General features: G+C 58.8%; 1 protein-coding gene across 2 annotated transcripts in view; it reads right to left on the reverse strand.

Annotated features, from left to right (window-relative positions):
* PSD (pleckstrin and Sec7 domain containing) overlaps window positions 1-13,841 on the reverse strand; it is a 46,962-nt gene that overhangs the window by 12,027 nt on the left and 21,094 nt on the right. The window contains exons 6-10 of one of the 2 annotated variants that reach the window (XM_064513942.1): window positions 8,427-8,621; window positions 7,798-7,878; window positions 7,120-7,232; window positions 6,220-6,278; window positions 5,552-5,641 (exon numbers count right to left, since the gene is read on the reverse strand). In XM_064513942.1, coding sequence (XP_064370012.1) covers window positions 5,552-5,641; window positions 6,220-6,278; window positions 7,120-7,232; window positions 7,798-7,878; window positions 8,427-8,621 — 538 coding nt within the window. Of the gene's footprint in view, window positions 1-5,551; window positions 5,642-6,219; window positions 6,279-7,119; window positions 7,233-7,797; window positions 7,879-8,420; window positions 8,622-13,841 lie in introns of both variants that reach the window. The other variant, XM_064513941.1, reaches the window with a different exon arrangement.

The raw sequence follows: 13,841 nt of genomic DNA on the forward strand, positions 1-13,841 counted from the left end.
GGCGCCCGCGGCGCGAGCAGCGGGCCGGGCCCCGGCGGCCCCGAGCGAGCCGGGCCGGGCCGGGCCGGGGGCGTCCCCGGGGCCCCGCGGGGAGCGCGGCCGCCCTCCCGGCGCGCCCGTGCGCACGGCGCTGCCCAGCCCCGCGGCGCCGCCCGGCCCTTACCGGCTTCTTCTTGCGGCGGCTCTGGAGGCGGCTGACCACCAGGTCGGTGTAGAGCACCGGCTTGAGGGTGCGGGAGCGCTGGGGCCAGCCGTAGCAGAAGGTCTCCACGCCGCGGTAGTTCCGCCCGTAGCGCACCGAGCACATGGAGCGGGACCGCATGCGCCCCGCGCTGCTGTTGATGCTGTTCACGCCGATCATCCTGCCGCCGCCGGCGGGTGCGGAGCGGTGGGGGCGCCCGGCCCTGCCCGCGGCCCCGGCCCGCTCCGCCGCCGCCTGTTGAAGCCGGGCCGGGCCGGGCAGGGCTCGGCGGCGGCTGCTGCCGGGGAGGCGGCGCGCCCCCGCCCCCCCCGCCCCGCCCGCCCGCCGCAGCCAATGGCGGCCCGCGGCGGCGCCGGCGCCCGGCCCGGCCCGGCCCGGTTCGGTTCGGCGCGGTTCGGTTCGGTTCGGCCCGGCCCGGGGGGCGGCGGGCGCCCCGGGGCCGCAGCGCCCCGCGCAAGATGGAGGCCGCGCCCGGGCCCGGCCTCGCCCCCCTGCGCCGCCCGCTGCAGCCCTGGCGGCCCCGCTCGCCGGGACCCGGCCCGCAGCCCGGGGCAGGCCCGGCCCCACGCGGCAGCGTCGCGAGCTGCAGCCCGGGCTGGCGGCCGGAGGCGCTGGGCAGCGGCCTGGGACCGGGGCAGAGCTGAGCCCGCTGCAGAGCTGCCTCTGTGCTGGGTCGCACCAGGCCTCCCCCGGTGACGTTCAGCAGAGGGTCCCGAAACACCGGCAGGTCCGATCCTCCCTGCTGGGGCTGTGAGAACTGGGGACTCCAAAGGGCCAAGGGTGGTGGGAGCCCTGGGTCTGGCAGAGGTGGGCTCAGAGCCTCAAGCCTTGATGCCATCCCCTGCTTCACCCCCCTGCCTGGCCCTTCTCTGGGGCCAGGACAGAAGAAGGGGAAAGCTGGAGCTCGAGCTGCCCGGCCGGCGAGGGCAGGACGTGGACGCTCCGGCCAGCTGCTTCCGAAGAACCGGCAGGCTGGGCATCCTTGGAGAAAGCTGGAGGATCAATGTTTAATCTAGTTAGGCTTGACTGAGCAGGAGATGTGGCCAGCGAAGAAGGGGAAATTTTCCACTGCGTCGTAATCACTTGGCATCGCCATCGCTGAACAACACTTGCGAGGGAGGGGGCCTGGCACCCAGCTGTGCTCGTCAGGCGCATGGGGCCAGGACGAGCAGGCTGCTCCCGAGGCCCGTGGGCCCTGGGGGGGCCACGGGAGACAGCGGGGCAAGGCTGGGCATCGCTCCCGGGGAGGAGCCGTGGCTGAAGAGCGCAGGAGAAGGAGTATCCTGGGGGATGAGACTGAGCAAGCGTTCCTGTGATTATAGCTCAGAGGTGGGAGACGGGGCTTTCTTCCCACAGCTGCTAATCACTCACCCAGCACTGTGAGCGTTTGATCTCTGCGGTTGTGCCTCCAAGCGGTAAAGTGGGGGCTGATCCCACCTTCCTCCCCCAGGGGATCTGACGGCATTGGGAAGTTTAATTCATTAACTCTGCAATGCTCCAGGCTCCGTGGCTGGAAGGTAGCACAAATTTGGCTCACTCCTGCAATCGCTAGGCAGCGCTGGGTAGAAACGGGGTCTGGTTTGGCCCTACTGCGTTGCCGAAGACCCACCAACAAAGGACAAGGTTAAGCTGTAAGGGTAGGGAAGCTGGGGAAGATACAAGGCTCAGCAAACCGATCAGTTGTGTAAAGGTCAAATCCACATTTGGAATATAACGTCCAGCTAACAACAGTCAGTGAAATCCCAGGAGGCCTGGGCTAAAGAGAAGAGCAAAAGCTAACCCAAGCTAACCAAAATACCACCAGCTCTAGTACATCCAGCTTTGCCTCTCTCCTTGCTGGTCAGGCGGTTGTGCTCATTTGGGCACAGGAGTTAAAATCCAGGCCTGCAGATGTGGGCATCCTGCAGCGCTGCGTTATGCAGCTCCGTACGTCCCCCGCACCGCTCCCTGCCCTGCTGGAGAGCCCGCCAGGGACAGGCCTCACCTTGGAGCAGAGGGCTGGGCAGCTCTGCCTGTGCAGCACGATCCCCCAGGCGATGCTTCAGCGCTAGTGAAAACGCTTTCCAGGCTGGTATTTGATTGCCGGTGAGGCATCGCTGCACAGCACCAGCAGTGGTACCACACAGGGGCACAGCGAGGACCGGGCTGTGAGGGGCACAGTGTTTTGGTTTCTTCTGCATAAAACTGTGATTGTTTACATGTATTATCTAGGCACAGATGAAGTTCTTGTCTGACTCAAGCTACCACCCGCTCTCAGGCACTGTGCTGCATTTGTCCCGGGGCTCCCTGCACTTGGAGCCGACGGGAGTGTGCAGGGCCGCTGGGGTCACCCTTCCTGACACCCTCCCCAGAGCCACGGGGAACGGCTGGCCTGGTGTCCATCGCAGCCACCCTGTGCTCCCCTGCTCTCCCCGTCTGCCTGCTCCCCAGCCCCTGTCTGCAAGCGCTTTGGGGCAGCAGCCGCCCCGAGCCCTCCAGCTCCGATGCCTGTAGGTTAGCAGCCTGCACCAGCTCCATGGGCCTGCTTGGGAAGAGCCGCCAGCACCCTCCTCCTGCATGGGCTGCCCATGGCCCACCCTGAGCTTCAGGAAGCTCTTCTGAAGCCTGCCAGCACAACCCCTCCCCTGCAGCCCTTCGCGTGTGCTCCTAAAGCGCTAAAATTAGCTAGCCAGCTGCGCAGCACGCTTGCACAGGAGCCTCGGTCCCCAGGCACAGCCTGCGATCAGGGTAACTGGGCTGGAGCGGGCTGCAGCAGGGAGGGCGCAGGAGAGGCTTTCCCTGTCTCCGCCGGCTCAGCCTGCAAGGGGACCAGTGCACCGGGTAGCCTAAAGCCTGCGGCGTGGAACGGGGGTCTCCTCCCGCTGCGCCTGGCCAAGGCTGCCGGGGGGTGGCAAGACACTGGCACCTGGGGCAGAGGAGCGCGATGGAGGAGCTGCAGCCTGCCCTGTTCCTCTGCGATGCCTTTTGCTCCCACTCCCCTGCACGGCTCTGATACAGAGGCGGCAGAAAGGCAACTGTGGGAAGCACTGCAGCTGCAGAGGGAACAGTCCATTTTTAGCAGAGCAGCCTCCCCGCTGCCGGGTTCCCGGCAGAGCTGTGCAGGGAGGCGCTTGCTCCTCATCTGGCGCAGCTCTGCAGCCTTCCCCGCGGCCCCCGCCCGGCAGCAATGCTGGCTAACACCACGCAAACATCCTGGCCCCCATCTTTGACAGAAAGCCTAGCTCTCCAGCACTCACGTGCTGTCCTGTTTCACACTGGTTGGGATCTGACAAGATAATTTGAACACTGCCCATTTAAACTGCCAGTTCTTTTGGGGGTGGAAATTTAACCCATGAGCTAGGTCCCAGATAGAAGTCAAGAGCACAAGGGTGCCACAGCATCTGAAACGCATGAACTCAGCTGCAGGACTCTGGGAGCTTCAAAAGTGACACACTGAAGTGACTGCCTGCATATTTTGGATGCTCCAGGGCTAAGCAGCACTGGAGGGCAGAGGTTCAGGGTCTTCGTTTGGGGTGTTTCTAATCTACTTTAGGTGCCTAAAGCCTTTTCTGGAGCTGGGTTTAAAATTAGATAAGAATTTTTTTCTGAGTAACTCCTTTTACTGGAGAAGCGTGGGCTGAGAGGGAGGACAGCCCTGTTGAGAGCTCTTGCTAACCCCTTAATGATGGGACAAGCGACACAGCCAGGAACAGGCCCACAAAGGCCTGAAAACAGAGCCAGCTTTTCACCCAGCATTACGTGTTTTTTTTTTATTAACCCCTGCTAGTGGTTCTGGCACCCTGTGGAAGTTCATCTTCCACTTCACGAGTATTTCCCAACTGTAGCACTTCACAAACATGAATGATTTCTGCCCTGCAGGTCCCCTGGGAACTATTACTATTCCCAGGGCCCAAAATGGAGACATGAAGGCCCAGAAATAGCAAGCACCTGGCTCCAGGTGCACCCTCGATTAGACCCCGGCGCTGGGCAGGGAAGCCATTTCCCAGGCTCGCGTGTTAGCCTCAAGGTCGGACTGTCCCCCTCGGCACCCGCAGGACTGCCGGCTCGCAGCAGCCCGAGCCCGCGTTACAGCCAGCAAGCAATTTTTCTCTCACGCACGCAGTAGCTGAACCACTCTGCTCCTGCACTAGTGACGGTCAGGAAAAAAAAAAGAGCCAAGACAGAGAAACGCAATCAGGTCAAGGCTCGACGTGCTGAGGGAGCACCACCTCCATGACGAACATCACCGTGGGAGCGAGCCCTGCCGGGCCACGCAGGCCCTCCCGCGTCTGCTGCTCCATTGTGCGTGAGCAGCATGCGTGCGCATCAGTTTGGAGACGCAAGAAGCTCCCCCCCCCAGTCACAGAAGTGTGGCTAATTCCCAGCTCCAGGTCGTTAACCACTGGCCCACCCTTCCCATCGCTATGCCTTGTCCACATCACCAGGAACGTTTCCTCTGCCACTAGACATGGCTTGCTTCCCTGGGCCTGACCTTGGCTTCAGGGCCCAGTGCTCCAAGGCCCTCTCTGGGGAGCCAAAAAGGGTTAAGTACCGTGGTGCCAAGGCTGCAAAGCCTCTGGCTGCAGCTGGGCAAACCAACCCCTAGAAAGCCACCCCAGACATTCCCCTCTTGCCTGTGGTGCGGCCCGTGCAAGAGCGGTGAGGGCAGCCAGGACCTGGTGTCCTCCTGGGGAAACAGGGCATCCTAGGTCCCCTCAGCAATGCATGAGGCTCCCAGCACTGTGTCCTTGCCTGCTGGGGCACATGGGTGAGCTGCCTTCTCCCTAGCTCCGCTAGTGGTGTCCAGGCTGCCCCAGCTGCAGCCCTCCTGGGAGGCCGGCACGCCCTTCCTGGCTTTGCTAGCCACAGCAGGGCACTCGGGGACTTTGTGAGCCCTTTGCAGGACCCTGGCAGCAGTAACCACCCCAGCTTTATTAAACCCTCCTAGTTTGTTTACATCCACAAAATCAGCCTGGGCCAGAGCAGCCAGCTTTACCGGGTTATTGAGCACACCGTTTTCCTGCCTGTTGGACTCCCCTGTGTACGTGTGACACTTTCACCAAGCGTGTGAAAGGCTTTCAAAACCTGGAGTTGCCTTGAGAACGCTTGGTTGGGCGACTATTGCCTGGGAATGGCAACAGCTTTGTTCCACCCCAAGGACAACAAATCTCCCACAGAAGCAAAGCCCAGCTCCAAGGAAAGCTGTGAGCCAAGGGAACAGCACTACTCCTGCCACAGCTCCAGCAGCTTGACGCAAGCATGAGGATGGACACATTCATTGAGTCCCATGCAGCCACCCACGTGACCCCACCCAAACCTCCTGCCACTGCTCCTGCTGCTCAGCTGACCAGGGAAAGCGACTGGATTTACCTTGAGCAGCTCCTTGGGGAAGTCACTGCCTCCGTTGAGCCCCTCCAAGTTGCCAATGAAGTCAGAGCAGGACATTCTCTTTCCGATGTTCTGGGGAGCCGGGGAAGAGAAATGCGGGGGGTTACCTTGGGCCAGGGGGCCAATGATGGCTGGAGAAGGTTCCCACAGCCCAGAAACAAGTTCCCCATTCTCTGGTGCAGGGTGAGAGGTCAGCCAGGTCTCAGGAAGGCCGTTTGGAGGTGTGGGGAAGCCTCCTGCTTTGCTTGGACTCCAGGAGTTTTAAAAACCCTCCTTTTTCAAAGTTCAGTGCTACCTTCCTTCCATGTCAGCCAGTTTCTGACTCTCATTCTCACCCTCTCCCTGCCTACTTTCATCTCGGTTCCTCATCCTACCCCCAAACCTTTCAGCTTAGTGTGTCTCCTCCATAGCCTCATTCTCTCCTTCACCAGCTCCCTCTCTCTCATTTGAGCTTTCTCCTCTTTCCTCCACAGACACTTTAGAGTTGATCAGCCCTTGTGGGACCAGGGTGGACTGCACAGCCCCTGCACCTCCTGCTCACACAACTCTGTCCTCGGGAAGTCCTCACTCTTCCCCTGGGACCTGCAGTTCGGGACAGTGGGGATCGAAAGGGCAGGGGACAGACCAGGCTGACAGCAGTGGGAACTTACGTGTCCGTGAAGATCTGTGTTGAGCAGCATCAGGGCGCAGGTCAGCGTGTGGGCTCCGTCTGCAGCACAAGCACAGGACAGGTGATCAGAGGCCCCAGGAATCGCCCTGCAGTTGGGGCTCGATCCACTTGGGATGCCAGGTGTGATGCAGGGGCTTTGGGTGAGCCCAGGACAGTTCTGATCCCATTCCTCCCACCCTGGGCACGCAGGGACACACAGCAGTCAGCATGGTGCTGGCAGCACATAGGCAAGTAGATAGGAGGCCATTGAATTAAAGCTGATCCCAAAACTGGGCATACAAACTCCATTCCAACCCTGCAGCCCCTTCAGCCAGGCAGTGATGTTGAACTAATATTGTACAGCTCCTAGCACGGGCAAAGTGGCAACGACACAGCCCTCTTCCAGCCAGACAGCCAAAAACTCACCTGCCCACAGAGCCAAACCAGGGCACATTTCAGCATGTGAACACACAGAGGAGAGGTGCAAAGACGTAAAACATTCAGGTAGAATAGTACAACCTGGGTGCTTCCCTGGGCCCTACTGAGTGCCGGGCACCCGTTTTCTCACCTGGCTGTTCCCTCAGGCAGGGATCTGAGAGCTGGGTCTATGTGGTGAGGAGGGCCTTCTCTCGCCTCTGGTGTTAATCTGCTCAAGGTCAGAATTAAGGATGGTTTGAGCCCTAATTGTGCATCTTCAGACTGGAACAGGTTTTAACAAAACTACCTAAAGTGCCTGTAGTCTGGGGGAAATGATGGCATCACTGTAACGGGGGCTTTTGCCTAAGACATTAGTACATGCTCTCAGACTGCTTTCTAGTTTAAGTTCAATCACCTTCTCTGAGTTTATGAACACACTCACACGTAGAAACACACACACACGTGTACACGCAGAGTTCCTTACCCTCAGAAGAGATGGCATTGGGATTACACTCATAATAACGCTGGGAAAAATGAGCCAGCACTCGCTCTCGCTCTTGTGTCTCTCCCATCAAGGCCAGCTCCTTTAGAAAGGACCTGAAGAAGCAGCAGCAGCAGCAGCAGTGTTGGTTGCACGTCCAGCCCTCCAGCAGCTTCTCTAACCCACCCTGGGCAGAAGTGGAACTGCCCTTTCTGTCCCCTCCCGGAGACCCCCCATGTGTGACATGTGAAGCCCTGATTTCTTATATCCTTCCCAGCCAGCAGCAGGACTCCCCTCCAAGCCCACGGCATCATCCCCTGCCGGCACAGCACAGATTCACGTCAGGCACTAGAGACCACACTGGGGAATGAGGTCAGGTCGGTGCTGAGGGCTGTGGGCTCAAAGACCGGCAACTCTGTCCCAGGTGAACCTGACTTTTCCTGAACTGCACTGGCCTATGAGCTAAGACCAGGGATGCTCCTCCTCAGTTGTGTGGCCGGGAAGGCACTTTGGGAAATGAACACTACTGTTTAAGAGGTAAGGGGATCTCTGGGTGGGAGCGGTGGTGCCTGCCTGCTCCTGCAGATCTCTGCATGGATGAGGAGCTGCAGAAGGTATGATCTGCTGGGACCCACTCAAGTGGCCATGGCACAGGCACACATGCACACACACAGTTCTGACCTGAGAGCCTGGTCCAGACTCATCCCTGTGAATACGAAGAACTTCAGATATTCCCCTGCCACCATTTTGCTGAACTCATTGCTGAAAAAGAAAGGAGGGAGTGAGAGTAGGATTGACCAGACTGTGGGGGCAGCAATGTCCCCACAGGATGATGACAGGGAGGGGAGGGATAGAGTGGATTTCAGTAGGCTGGGTACCCCCAGGAGACATGAAGCCAGGGCTGGGGGAAGTGCGCTGAGGACAGGCACACCACAAAGTGCCACAAAACTCAGAGGAATCACCCACGGATCCAATGGGATCATTCAGCATGTAAGAAAAATTGGAGAAGATAGAGCTGTAAGGGCTCAAGAAAGGTCAGCTATCCAGTCCCCTGTCCCCTAACACCTGACAGAAGGTGTCCCCACCAAGATGCAATCATAGTAGAGGGTACCAAAACCTGGGTGCCTCTTAGGTGTTAAGACCTACAGAGGGAACACCTGATACAGGCAGGCTGTTGTGGGGAGAGGGCTTTGGGGTCCCTCCAGCTATTCTCAGTGCCCTGCAGGGCAACTGTGGGTGCACCAGTGGGGCAGGTGGGTGAAGTGACAGCCTTGCAGAGCAGGCTGTTCCTTGTGAATACCCACACGTACTTCTTCCCCAAGTGGCGGGCCACATCTGCTTTTTTAAAGCCATCCAGGTTGTAGAGCCTCTTGGCGAGGCGTTTGGCAGCCTCCAGGTCAGCCTTGTGCCCATTGGAAAGAGTGTCCGTGCTGCCCAGGGCAAGCTGCTCCATGCTGTCCATCTCTGAGTCTGAGTCAGAAACCAGCTGGCTCAGGGGGTGGTTGCTGCAATGGAAACAGACACTTCACGTTAGTCTGCCAACAGATCCTCTGCTCTTTCAGCTTCTCAAAAACTCCAGGCTCCTCACCCTGCTTTGGAGGCCAGCTACTCACTGCTGGGGTGCATTATGAACAAAGTGGTTAGAAATGCTCAGAGGTTGGGTCTAGGCCCTAAGGGAAGGTTTGGGGATGTGGCTGGAAGAGAGAAGAGGTGACAGGACAGTTCCAGTGAATGATGACAGGACCAAGTGACCCAAAGCCATTTCCAAACTGGATGCAGAGAGACAAGAACCCTTTGCCTGAACCCATCCCATGAGCCCTTCCCTGCAGCAGGCTTCTGGGCCAAGAGTGCTGACTACACCAAATTTCAGACATGTACTACCATACCACTATCTCACTTCTTGCCAGTAGCCTCATTCTCCCTTCCAGGCCTACATTCAGTGAGGAAAGGCTTGGTGGTTACCCTTATGCCTGGCTGAGGATGTCAAGCATTCTGCTCAGTGGAGGAGATGAATGTCAGGACAAATACTCAGAGTGAGGCATGATGGCCATCAACATATATCTGCTCTGGAGAATGGGTAACTCACCCAATACCTCTCAGTGGAGGCCCAGTCTAGAAAGGAAAAGCCTGCAAGGGCTGAGCTGAGCCCACCTGTGGGGACAGATCATGGCCATCATGGGGCTTCTCACTGCCGTTAGCCAGAGTTTTTCTCTCTGAGCTTTCCAAAAGCTTCTCCAGGAGGCCTGTCTTGTTTGACCCCTTACAAGTGAGGAGACCAAAGCAGTGGTGAGGTGACTAGCTCTGAGGTGACCAGTCCAAGGTCATCCAGCAAGTTGAGAGCGGAGTCAGAAACTGAACCCACATCTCCTAAGCCCCAGGCCAGAGTCTAGTCCACAAACTATGTTTCCAGTCTCTAAAATGGAGGCAACAGGCAGCTGCTGGTCCCTCAGGTAACTGGTGAAGCTGGAAGAGGAGAGACTTATCTTCACAGCTCAAGCCTCCTCTCTGCTCTGTGACAAACCCCTGTCCTGTCATGGACTCCAAAGGCCTTACAGGGATTGCCCCAAAATCCCTGACCCTGCAGCTGTAAAATGTCATACGTGGGCTGAGGCTCTGCCAAGCTCAGCTGTAGCAGAAACCTCCCTCCTCACCGCAAAAACACCCACTGCTAGGCTCGCTTCCAGCATCCTTGGTGCCAGAGGGCAGGGCACACACTTCTGCAGCACTTGCACCCCAGCCCCTTCGCTCCTGGCCCTGGGAGCTACTGGCACCAACTACCACCTCAAACCTTCTGTGCTGGCAAATGCCACCACAGAGCACTTCACAGGTCTCCTCCTGGCTGCCCTGGAACTGCCACGCTACTTCATCTCACCAGGTCTTCACGGGAAATGTCATCCCCACTCAAAGACTGTAAGGGTGTTGCTGTTGGGCTATGGCAAGAAGGGAAGATGCTCTGAACTGCCTGCTTGCTCTCCCTGCACCTGTGGCCTGCAGGGTCTGGGCCATCCTTCAGCTCCCTCTGCATGAGCATCTGCAAGGAGCACCCTGCCTGACAGCTACCCACGTGCATCACATGCTGTCCTATATATCTGCACTCATTTTTAACCTGGACAGACTCCTGGTGCTGCTCTTGCGTGCAGTTTCTACTCAAGACAAGAATATTATAATTCCTTCCCTTAGTCTTTCCCATCCACAAACCTCCAAGTACTTCACAGAGGGGAAAGCCGAGGTGCAGAGAGGGCAGACTAAGGAAAGCACCCCCGGCCTCCCCCCTGCAGCATGGTGCACTGTCTCCTTCAGGCTGCCCATCAGCTCTCACCCCACCTTGCCTTACAAGGCCATGTTAGGAGCGCCTCTTGGCTGAGCCTCCGAAGCAGTCTGACTCAGCGGCACACAAGTTATCCCAACAAAAAGTAAGTAAAACCTAATCAACAACGAACATTAAGCAACTCTGACCTCGCCTAAATTTTCTGGCAGATCTTGCAATGTTCCAGCCTGATTTATTTTTAAAAGTCTCTAATTGACTTTTAAGAGGCCTACTCTACTGAGCCAATTACACAGTCCAGTCTCCTTGAGACTCCACTTCTTCCACTAAGGACGAAACCTCCTTGCTGCTCAGCGCTGGCCTCCCGCGCTGCATTTGCAGCTGGAGTGCAGCACATCCCGGGAGAGCTCGGCATCACAGTGAAAGGCTGCTCCTTCCCTTTCAGGGGGCTCTCGCTTGCCTCTTCCCACCCTCCCGGCATCCCCGGCAAGCTGTGACTGGGGGAAGCTGTTCTGACCCTCGAGTCTGTTGGCCAGCAGACAAAAGCGGCTCCGACTCCTTGTGAGTCCCGGGGCAGGCACACCGGATGCGGAGTAGAGCTGAGCTTGCCAGCGGTGGAGAGTGACTGCTGTGAGGACTGGATGGGTGGCCCAGTAGGAGATCTGGCTCCTGCTTGGCTCCAGACATGCTGAGGGAGCCTGTCCATGGCCCCATGCCGCCTTCCTGGGAGCAGTGCGGGGATGGCCTTCGAGTCTTCCTGGATCCCCCTCCTGGCCCCAGGCCAGCGTGCTCCGGGGGAGCTTCTGGCTGTGCCTGGCAGGAGGCCTTCAGGGTCACCGTCTGCACAAACAGCACAGCCCGCCTTGTGGGCACCCCTCCAAATGCTGGGCGGACGCGGCTTTGTTCTGCGACATTGAAACCACCCTATAATACGGACCCGAGACCGCTGTGTGGCTCGGGGGTCAAGCGGCTGGAACAGCTCTCGTCCACATGCCTAAAACCTCTCCTCCTCCCCGAACAGGGTGGCTGCGTCCCAAGGCGCTGCTGGAGCGGGCCCCGGTGCTTGCTGCCCTCCAGCTGTGCCCGGGAGCGCCGGCCGGCAGGGCCAAAGCCGCGCTGGGGAGCACTTGACAGCAAAACAGGGCGGGCGCTGCTGGGCCAGCCCTGGGCACATACCTTGTCCCCGCTTTGTCTCCCTGTGCGGATGTAACCGCTGTGCCCTCAGCCAAAGAACAGGGCTTACAAGTTATTTTTGCTTCCCAGGAATGCTGAGACAAATCCACCCAGCAATTGGCACTCACAGACCACAGTTTGTGGTGACTGTATTTTCTTTATAAGCTGGAGTCTGCTGCAATCACGGGGGCCCAGGTGCTGTCCCCTTCCCAGCCTGGCAGCTCCATGGTTGCTCATCCTGCCACAGGCTGAGCTACCAAACCCAAACCATCCCTCCCTGCTCTCCTGTGGTCCAGCTGGACCTCCAGAGCAAGCAGCTGCCCAGTCACACTCCAGAGACCTTTTCACTCTTAGCCAATATCGCTAATATCCTGACACCCTTTTGAACTTTGCCTCATGGCTGGTAACCACACAGTGTCTCCTGTGGCAGACCTAGAGCTCCAAGTGTCTCTCTGTGACCTCTCTTCCCCAGCTGTGCTCCTCAGCTTTCCTCTCTAGTGCCGAGCACCCACTCACGGGCCCTCTACAAGAGCTCCTCTGCCCTTCATCATCTGTTCCTCCTGCAGGTTCCCAACCGGTGGTGCAATTCTTGCCTTGCCTCTTAAAATAGGTGCACAAGGATTGCAGCTTGCTTCTTGAAGTTGTTCTGCCAGCATGGTCTGATGTCCCCTCCCTCACCAAGTCACCGTTTTGATTTCAGCAACGCCGATACAAGTGAGCCCAGCCTCCCTAGCCATGTCAGGAAATTAATGTGTTTTCTTCTAATGCTCAAGCCACCATCTTGATGTTAAATATGGACCATCAGCCTTAAATAGTCTGGGAGTGCCCACATTCAGGACAGCTATCTGCCACCTCCCAAAGTCCCGGCTAGGAAAAAAACCAAAAAACCAAAAAAACCAAGAGCCCAATTCTCAAGCAAGTGCAGAACAGACCAAAGAGCATGTGTGCATGTTTGAGGCAACTGAGGAGATGCTAATTTTCCTGCCAATGACCTAATGTGTTAGAGGATATATTTTTTTTAAGCATACTTTCTAAAGTGACATTTCGGTTTGGCCTGAAGAACCACTCTAATAATATTTTTACGTCAGAAATATTTTCAGCTGGAGAATTGGCCTGCACTTAAGGAATAAAAATCAAATTTGGTGTTGTACGGGCATCCTCAGTGCGTCTGAAATGAGTCACCTCGGAGCTGACCCAAAGCTCGCTCAGCACCATCCCACCCGCCCCGCGACTGGGCTGGCCCCTGCACCCCGCCGCCTCCCTGGGCACGAAGGGGCCCGCTCCCGCGGCCGGCTCCAGCTCCACGGGCAGAAGGGCTCAGGCAGATGGCACATAACTCGAGCCTGCCGCGCTCGGGCTTGTCCGCTAGAGATCCCAGATCCCTGGGGCAGGTGACACTGGCAGCAAGTGTCAGGTGTCTCCAACACTGCCGTGAGCCACTGTGCGCCCAGCGTGGCCTGCTGCCATGGGACGGAGGCTCCTTCCTGCCTCCTCCTGCTCACGCTCAGCTCAAGGACGGGGCAGCATTCGCACCAGGGTGCAGTCTGCAAGCCTGCTGCCCCACTTCTGCTGCCACCAGGCCCGGGCGTGCCTTATCCAGGCCCCAAAATGCTCCTCCTTGGGAGCTCAGAGTCCTCTGCGGGGCCCCAGGCAGTCCTCTGAGCCCCAAACCTCCTGCTCTGGGCCCAAACCCTCCTTTCCTGGCCCCAACACCCCATCCCCAACCCCACACAGTGCTGCCTTGGGCCCCGGTGCCAGCGCCCCACGGCGAGGGGTTACCTAGCGGTGGTGGCCGTGCCGAGGTGGGGGCCGCCTGCCCGCGCTCCCTCCTGACTGAGCATGGGGCGTCCCCATGTCCCCGCGGGGCAGATTGATGCCACCTGCCCCATCCCCCCACCGGCTCCCCCACCGGTGGGGGGTTGCTAGGCGCCCCATCCCTTCCCATCGCCATGGCATCCCGTCCGGGTGGCGCATGGCCATCCCCGTGTGGGGGACGCCGTGGGGCAGCCCCAGCCACACTGCCGGCGCGCCGCCCTGCACAGGCACAGCGGGGCCGCGGCGGGCGCCACCCAGGTGGGGCGGGTGGCTGAGGCGTCTGCAGGGAGCACAGCGCCCCGGTTGACGGGTCCCCCTGCGTGCGGCCACCTCGGCGACACAGGGGTTGGTGTCCCCCAGGCCTGTCTCAAGGTGGCAAAGGCCAGGGGACAGCTGTTGTCACTGCCCAAGCTCCCCTTGAGTAACCCCACAAAGTGCAGCGCCAGCCTCGCCTGTGGCGAGCACCTACGGG

The sequence above is a fragment of the Dromaius novaehollandiae genome, chromosome 6 (assembly GCF_036370855.1).
Source record: "Dromaius novaehollandiae isolate bDroNov1 chromosome 6, bDroNov1.hap1, whole genome shotgun sequence".
In the NCBI taxonomy this organism is placed as follows: domain Eukaryota; kingdom Metazoa; phylum Chordata; class Aves; order Casuariiformes; family Dromaiidae; genus Dromaius; species Dromaius novaehollandiae.